The sequence below is a fragment of the Coenobita brevimanus genome, chromosome 110 (genome assembly GCF_032717465.1).
Source record: "Coenobita brevimanus isolate Jiangsu-jjx chromosome 110, ASM3271746v2, whole genome shotgun sequence".
NCBI classification, from domain to species: domain Eukaryota; kingdom Metazoa; phylum Arthropoda; class Malacostraca; order Decapoda; family Coenobitidae; genus Coenobita; species Coenobita brevimanus.
Window position 1 is genome coordinate 35,817,346 of NC_137063.1, and position 9,438 is coordinate 35,826,783.

Sequence of the window (9,438 nt, forward strand, 5' to 3'; positions counted from 1 at the left end):
AATATATATATATATATATATATATATATATATATCTATTACGTCACGCCTCCAACTCCTGCTGCTCTAGTGGGGGCCACAAACAAATCACCGGCTCAAGCGCTCTGTCCCCCGCTCATTCTCAATTGCTCTGGTTCAACTCGACACTTCTCTTTCATATACTGATTCCATCCTCCATTCCGACATTCAGCCTTCCCTCTCATTCTTCCTCTCCATTCAATTTCATATTACACTTCTTCTTTTCAATAGTCTTTCAATTTTCCACCTCTCCACATGGCCAAACCACCCCAGTGTTCCCCATAACGCTTTCTATCACATCCACATCCACACCACACCGCTTCCTTGAGAATCCTGAGTTCGTCAGCTCAGTCTCCTCCATGTGACTCCACAGGCTTCTCTTAAATAACTCATTTCCACTGCCTCACTTCTCTGACTTGTGTCCTCTCAACAACGTTCAAGCTTCACTCGTATTAGAGTTGGTATCACACATACTGTCATGTAGTACTTTTTCACTTCCATGTTCACTTCCCTGTTTTTTTATCACTGTTTTCAAAGAATCCAGCAACCTTTCTTCCAGCTAGCTGTACCCTTTCTTCAGCATCTTCACCCTCCTCTGAAATTATCCTCCATCCTTACTCATCACACTTACCCAAGTACTTAAACGTACTCACATTTTCCAATTCTCACCATCCAACCTCGCTGTACATTCACTGACTTCACTCTCTCAAAGACCATCACTTTTCTTCCCTACATTCACCTTTAGATTCCGTTTCTTACACACTCTCCCAAACTCATCCAAATTAAGCCTTGCAGCTCCCCTTCGCCTTCACTCAACAAACAGCCAGTACTCATCTGCAAACAACAGTACAGGGAGAGTTTCCAAACACTATCCTCTCTCACCAGGGCCACTCCAACATCCACTACCCTACCTTGTAACTCCCTCTTTTATTACCCCATCCATTTACAGATTTGAACAACCAAGGGGAGACATGACATCATCCCTGTTTCAAACTCCAACCTTCAAAGAGAAAAATTCACTTCAGTTCACCATCCACACGCACTGCAGCCTTTCGCACTATCGTACATACTCTTCAGCATTCAACAACTTCCCATCTACTCCATATAATTTCTTAACACCTCTTCCACAATCCTTGTCTATCCACTCCTGTCATATCCTTTCTCCAAATCCATGAAAGCCGCATACAACTTCTTTCCCTACTCTAGAAACTTTTCCACTAAAGATCTAAGAATGAATATCTGATCTACACAGCCTCCTTTCCCTCTTTCCTAAAGCCTTTCCTGTTCTTCTCCAACTAATTTCTCTGTTCTTTCTCTAACTCTGTCAATAAGTATCCTACCATACACTTTTCCTATTATACTAAGAAGACAGATGCCCCTATGATTACCACACACTTCTTTATATATACATATATATATATATATATATATATATATATATATATATATGTAAGTCAGCTTGGCAATATTGTATGAGAGGCATATGTGCCAACAGAGGGAATCCGGGAGGGCAGAAGAGTGGAAAGATGAGATTTGGTCAAGTGTAGAAGCATGTATGGACAAGTTTGAGAGGAGCGAGAGAGTTTTGATTGGAGACATGAATGGCAAAGTTGGGAATGTATGAGTGTGGGAGTGGTTGGTCAGTGGTGTGTGCCAGCTGAAGCAGATGGGAATGGTAGTGCTTTGGTGGACATCTGTGCTAGTAGGGGTTGGCAATAGCCAACACCTTCCAGCATAAGATAATCCACAGGTATACATGGAGGGTCATGAGGAGGATGGACCTTGAACTTGTTGAACGAAAGGCAATGATAGATTACATGTATGTGGATGAGCAAACGAGAAGACAAGCATTGGATGCAAGAGTGTAGAGAGGGTGGGGGAATGGAATCTCGGACCATCACTTAGTGATGGCCAAGGTAAGGCTGCAATGAAAATGGGTGAAGAGACGAAGGGGAAGACACAAGGAAACAGCTCCTGTGAAAAGAGTGAAGTTGCAAGAGAGTGAGAAAACGACAGAGTATAAGAGCATAATGGAAGAAAGATTGGGAAGGTATGAGTTAGAGCACATGGATGGGGTTGAAGAAGTATGTAAGATATTCACAGAAGAGATAGGTGCAGCATGCGAGGTGGTTTGTGGAGTGAGGAGGAGATGCAGGAGTGTGCAAGGGACAACATGGTGGAATGATGAGGTGAAACAAGCTGTAGAACAAAAGAGGGAGGCATGTAGTGACTGGCTAGTGAGTATACAGTAAGTAGGGGAGAAGATGAGAGAGAGAAGAGAGAGGTATGCAGGAGAAGGGAGGTGAAGAGATTGGTGAAGGAGAGTAAGAAGAGTTTGGGAGGAGTCTGAGTGTGAAATGGAGGGAGAGTAAGAAATTATATTGGAAGGAGGTAAAGAAAGTAAGACAGTGTGAAAGGGGAAACAGTAGGGGAGTGAAAGATAGGAATAATAGACTGTTTGGGGAGAAGAGAGAGAAAATGAGGAGATGGAAGGAGCACTTTGAGGATTTTTATAAATGTAGAAAGTGAGAGCAGTGTGAGTATAAGTGGCTGGGGAATGGCTGGGAGAAGCAGAGATGAGAGGAGGGAGGAGGAGATCAGTAGGGCAGAAGTAGATGAAGCAATGAAGAAGACCCCAGGAATTGATGGAGTGTGTAATGACATGCTGACGTATGGGAGTGAGATTGTTGTGGAGTGGATATGGAAGTTGTGTAGATTGGCTTGGGAAGAGGGAAGGGTTCCAGAGGACTGGAAATCAGGTATAATTGTTCCTTTACACAAAGGAAAAGGGGAGAGAGAAGTATGTGGTAACCATAGGGGTATTTGCCTCCTTAGTGTGATGAGAAAAATATATGGTAGAATACGTATTGATAGGGTTAGGCATATAACAGAGGAGCTAGTTGGAGAAGAACAAGGGGGATTTAGGAAGGGAAAAGGGTGTGTAGATCAGATATTTCTTCTAAGATGTTTAGTGGAGAAGTATCTAGAGAAGAGAAAAAAAGTGTATGCTGCCTTCATGGACTTGGAGAAAGCATATGACAGAGTAGATGGGCAAGGTATGTGGAAGGCTTTAAGAATATATGGAGTGGATGGAAAATTGTTGAGTGCTGTGAAGAGTATGTGCGGAGGAGTTAGGGCTACAATGCAAGTGGATGGTGAGCTGAGTGATTTCTTTGATCTAAACCTGGGACTGAAACAGGGATGTGTGATGTCTCCATGGCTGTTTAATATATTCATGGATGGGGTTGTAAAGAAGGTGCAAGGTAGGCCAGTGGATGTGGGGGTGGCTCTAATGAATGAGGGTGAAGTGGGGAAGATTCCGTTGTAGCTGTTTGGTGATGATACAGTATTGTTGAGTGAAGATGAATGGGAGTTGCAAGGTTTGGTGAATGAATTTGGGACAGTGTGTAAGAAGAAGAATCTGAAAGTTAATGTAAACAAATTTAAAGTTAAGCTGTTTAAGAGGAATGAAGTCACAGAATGCACAGTGAGATTGGATGGTGAGGATATGGAGAATGTGAGTGCATTCATGTACTTGGGTAGTGTGATAAGTAAGGATGGAAGTTTGGGGGATTAAGTGCTTGAAAGGGTACAGCAGGGAAGGAAGGTTGTTGTTCACAGAAAGTGGTGATGAGAAATAGGGAGGTGAGTATGGAAGTTAAGAAGTCACTGATTGATAGTATTGTGATCCCTACCCTGACATATGGAAGTGAGGCATGGACCCTGCTAGAGGAGAATAAGTCAAGAATGAGAGCAGTGGAAGTGAGTTACTTGAGAGGAGCATGTGGAGTGACATGAGGGACAGGTTGACGAATGAAGAAGTGAAAGAACGTTGTGGGGTGGATGTGGATGTGATTGAGAGAATTAGGAGAAATACACTGAGGTGGTTTGGACATGTGGAGAGAATGGAGAATGAAAGACTGACTAAGAGGGTGTATGTAGGTGGAGGGAGGGAGAGGGAGGGGGAGACTGAGGATGAGGTGGAGGGATGGAGATGAGAGGTATATGAGGGAGGGGGGAGTGAGTTAGGGGGAGGGCAGTCAAATGGTGGGTGACAGAGCGACCTGGAGGCATTTTGTCTGTGGCCACCCTTTGCAGGATTAGGGCATCGGGCTACTTATATATACTGTATGTATGTGTATATATATATCTATATATATATATATATATATATATATATATATATACAGGAGAACCTCTTTGGTCCGGACCCCTTTGATCCGGATTTCTGTTAATTCGGACAAAATTTAAAAATAATAAGCTCCAAAAATGTGTTGGAAGTAATTCTAAAGTCATTTTCAGTATCGGCGCGGAAAGCGATCATCATTCGTTTAGTCTCGGATCACGCTAGGTCGCAACATGGGCGCCTGTTTAACCCCTTAACCGGGGGTGTCATTCTGGAATGTTTGTGAATATTTTGAATACCGCGCATTTTTTCCGCGCGCCAGTTGTTTCAAGGGAGAGTAGCTATTAAGTTCTTTCACTCCAGCTGACCCCCACCTCCCTCCTCCCTCCCCCCGGGCCCCCACCTCCCACCCCCCGGGCCCCCCACCCCACCCCTGACCAAACACGTATCAGTATCTGTCCAGCTTTGTTAGTGACAACAGCGCTGATGTGGCAGTGAAGTGCGGGCAATTACAGTGCCTTTTACCTGCCTCAGTGAACACAGAGTGGGTGTTTATCGTATGTGCAGTGTTCATATATGTTTATAGTATTATTATCAGAATGAGGTTGGCATTTGGTAATGGTGTGTGAGCGAAAAATAGTGATTTTAGATCGCTCACTTCTAATGGCACTGCCCATCCAGTGATAGTCAATGAAATCATGAAACCTACATCATTGCAAAGTCGAAGGTTAGTACTTTCTAATAGTACCTTATTTTTCGCTCTAGATTTACTCTGTGCAGTTATAAAGGTTTAAAGTTTGTTTAAATTTTGGCTGGAACCACCGCGGGGGGGGGGGGGCACACGGGTCAAAACAATGCCCGCGGTTAAAGGGTTAAACACACATTAGCATTCGTTCCATCAACTAGTTCACCAACCATTTATATTTTTACGTTGTATTTCAAAAGTTAATTCTCCTTACCATGCCCCTTAATGCAAGTGTAGCTTCTGCAATGAATACAGGTGTTAAAAGGAGGAGTTTACTTACACAAAAATGGGTCAGAATATTCTGCAGTGATTAGTGATTACTGTAGGTTATTTTTTGCACTTAAATGTGCTTTACTTATACATCAAACATTAGCTTCATGCCCATATGGGCATTATCAATATGCCAAAGATTACAATGTATTTTTTGCCTACATGAGTTTTATTTTTATTCCAAATATTACAGTTAATCAATTAATTAATTTTTTTGCCTACACAGGCCTTAGTCACTTACTACAATTTAAAATGTAGGCTAGTTTCTTGTCATGGCCTTACCTGTAAATTATGCAATACAAAACTGTCGTACATGATTAGTTTGGTTATTTTAGTATCCTTTCATCTTTTGCAGTTACGTAGGGTTGACATACAGTATGCTACATGTGTTAATAATTAACAAACATACTATATGTAGATAGTTTCTGGTATGAAATGGAGATTACCCTGATGGTCCGGACAATCTGCTAATTCGGACAACCCTTCCCCCCATATAGTCCGAATGAGAGAGGTTCTACTGTATATATATATATATATATATATATATATGAGGCGTCTAGAGCCAAAGGGGCATCCCCACCAATATACTGGTTTTGAGTTAGGTAGGGGAGACAACAGGCTTAACCCTCTTCTCAGTGACAGCACTGGTTGCCATACAAGATTCGGCCTTCTGGGCAGTGGTAGAGGGGCTCAAAGTCACGTGGGCTTGTCCATGCTGCCGGGCGAACAAATCAGAGCAAGCAGGCATCTAAGCCACACAGCCCAAACCAATCAGCATTCTCACTCTCTGCCACTCCCCCAGAGCAGCCAATCAGCAAGCGTGTGGCCCGCCCAGTGTGCCGGTGAGGCTTCCCTCCCGTGTTCACTGAGGTGTATAATTATTACGTATTGGATTTTTACCCCATTTATCGTGGATTATTGGTGACAAGATGAGCTGTTGTTATTGGGGTAGAAGGGGGGGTGACAAGATGAGTTCATCACAGTTACAGTGAGGAGGTGGTGCCTATAACCTCTCGTAAGTGTCAGAAGTGTGTGGAGAAGTGGAAAAAGGTAGAAAGGAAGAGGAAAAGAGAGTGGTGAAGGGAGACAGCGGGAGGGGGCGTGGCACCGAGGAGGCACAGTTGGATGTTGATCTCCTAGATGACGACCCCACCATTTAACCCCCCACTACCCCTTCTCAATTTACATAAGCACTACACTACTTTTTTTTTTATTGTTATTATTTCAATGTATTATGGTAGAGGAAAAATAATAACTGCATTGATTTCAGTTTTAGTTGTCAAAAACGTGAAATTACAGTAATAATTATTCGTTTATTAATATTAAGTGAACTGGAATCTTCAGTTAATAAAGTTTTGTACATTAATACATTCGTTGATGTTTTTTCTGCTATGTTTTTAAATCCCTACAATATGTTATTATGCCCACTTATAAATTGGGGGTTTGGTTTACTGCCTATTTTGTGGTTTTGCGGTTATTATTGTTTTGTTTTTTTGGCTTTACATGTAGAGCATAGGCGGCGATGATCATTTTGATGTATAAAAGGTTTGTTAATTGCCTTCTGGTTATGACATTGCCATAAACACAACTTTAAAGCGTCATAACTCAAAAGTACATTTTGGCGCCGATGCCCCTTTGGTTCTAGACGCCTCATTATATATCGATGCAGTGCTGCTCATGGGTGACTGCCCTTTCCTCTCTTCCTTCCTTCCCCTTCTGTCCTTCTTTCCTGTTCCTTCTGTCTGTGGGTGACTCTACACTGAGTAACAAGCCAAATGGTTTCCTGTACACCAGGAAATCATTTACAATGCTGGGTGGTAACCCTATAACCAAACTATGACGCCTAGTGGTTCAGCGGGTAATTAAGGTGCTCGAATGGATTGAGCCAGTGCAGGTTTATATGCAAGGGGTGGTTGGTGTTTATTGCCCACATAATGCCACTCAGGGATGTGTGAGGCTGGTCACTCTTATCTTAAATGTCAGGATCAACTTGCCTGGCCCTGGGCTCCTACACTTTTCATGGGGCAACATAGGATTAGATGAAGTATGTATGTAGGTATGTACTGTACTGTATTTGTACTGTACCTGTATTTGTTATCATGATAATGTATATTGAATGCAGCCATTGTGCTTTAAGTGTTTTTATTATTTTTTACCTTTTCTTCATTCTTTGCACATTATGTACATGTTCAGTATTATTCACATCACATCCTTGTAACAATTCCCATCCTTTATTGCTGCCAAAATTGACCTCCTTTATGGTTCCCCCCCCCCTCCCCATTTTAATACTTCAAACATATTTCCTGAACTGCTCCATCGTACATAACATACAGTATTTGCTTTACTGTCTTTACAGTTGCTACAATAACACTGACTTAGTTTATCTTCCAGTTATTTCATGGGTTAATAAACCATCACAAAATGCACTTATGTAAAGTGTATTTTGAGTTGGTTCATCCATCTATCCATCATCCAATTCTATGTTGCCCCTCGAGGAGCATAGGAGCCTGGGGCGAGGCAAGTTGGTCCTGACATTTAAGATGAGACTGGCCATCCCCACTCATACATGAGTGGCATTACATGGGCAATAAACCCCAACCATCCTTAGATATAAACCTGCATCAGCTCAGTCCTGTTGGAGCACTTTAGTTACCCAGTAAACCACCAGGCGCCATAATTTGGTTATATGACAACCACCCAACAAAGTAAATGGTTTCTGGTTTACAGGAAACCATTTGGCTTGTCACTCAGTGTAGAGCCACCTGTAGACAGGTTCAACTGTTGTTAAACCATGTCAAAATATTGTACACTTTAACACAAGTAGAAATAAACCTCTGGTGATATTATGGGGCACTGTAAAAGGTTTTTAGGCAATAACATGCTGTACTTGAATTACAATTGCAGAGGCCATTTTGGAGAGGTGCCAGTTATTTGCAGATTATCTCCATTCATGGGCATGTTTGTAATGTATCCCCTGGATATATGGAGGCCACTGTGTGAACTTAGCACCAAGAAATGAATATCCATATAACAAAGATGTAATGTACTTTATGCGGGAGTGTGCTGACATTACTATGCAAGCATTATGTTCTGCCATTCTTGTGTCTCATTCCTTCATGAATGTCAGACAGTGTCCTTCATTCTTGTGTTCATTTGTTGAGGGCTGCATATTGCATTCACAAAAATATATCATGTAATACCTTCTATTGTTACAGCTGGTAGGGAGGGTTGGTAAAGATTTAATTGTGACAGTACATACCATAATACTCATAATCTGTTGAAAATAATCATGCTACACCTCAGGGGAAGCCAACCTGTCGCTAGAGAGGAATCTGTCTCAGTGTGTACGAGGCCCAATAAAAGAGCAAGCTGGACGCATCGCCCACCTAACTGCATCACTTCCAGCTGCTCAGACTTCAACACTCACTGCACATTCTGCGTTTGCTCAGTCTAGTCGCAACCTATCCCATGTGAATTTTCTCTTGGCCGGACTAAAAGATAATCCATTGACTTCTTTAAAAACTACTTAGTACTAATTATGGTAAGTGAGGAATAGTAGGTGGATAATCCCCCCCCCCCCAAACACACACACTTTAAAGCAATGTCATACCCAGGTTTAAATAGTTTTAGCAGCAATTGCCACCCTCATCACTGTACTTGTAGACCTAGAGATATGGACTTTCGTGGCAAGTTCATTTTTAAGTAAGAACTAATAAACCACCCATCCCAAACTCCCTCATTATATGTCACAACCAAGTTGTCCCACCCTTCAGTTCAAATGTAAAACAAGCCCTCATTATTGCATTATTATTTATTTTTTGCTAGAGTCGATAAATCACTGAAAGATTACTCATAAAATTGTATTGCTACTGTAAAGTCGACTTGCCAGTTCCTCTCAGTTTACAGTACTAGTTGTATGGAAGAAGTTGTGATACAGTGTTATGGAAGATGTCCCTGACATCTAATGAGGACTGCCTGTACTGCCATTTAACCTGTACATGGCCCCTCGTCCTCCCACCATCCATTTTTACCAACAGCCTACGTATGTGGATCATGTGTTAATGGTGTCAGGCAGAAACTGTAGCATTAGCACTCTCATTACAGGAACAAGCCTGTGAATTATATCCACACAATATTTGCATATTTGTGTCTGCACACAAACTGATTGTCCACATTTCTTAAAATCATTTATATTTATAGTATATGAGGTAGGATATGCAAATGCACATTTTTTTACAATTGCATATGTATGTATAAACTTGCTGTTATCTGTCTCTTC

At 41.8% G+C, this 9,438-nt stretch overlaps 1 protein-coding gene across 1 annotated transcript in view; it reads left to right on the forward strand.

Annotated features, from left to right (window-relative positions):
* Positions 1 to 8,750, forward strand: part of Blos3 (Biogenesis of lysosome-related organelles complex 1, subunit 3) — a 63,071-nt gene extending 54,321 nt beyond the window's left edge. The window contains exon 3 of the mRNA XM_080285983.1: positions 8,463 to 8,750. Within this exon, the coding sequence (XP_080142109.1) occupies positions 8,463 to 8,689 (227 nt within the window). The 3' untranslated portion in view covers positions 8,690 to 8,750. The remainder of the gene's footprint in view (positions 1 to 8,462) is intronic.
* The last annotated feature ends 688 nt before the right edge of the window (positions 8,751 to 9,438 follow it).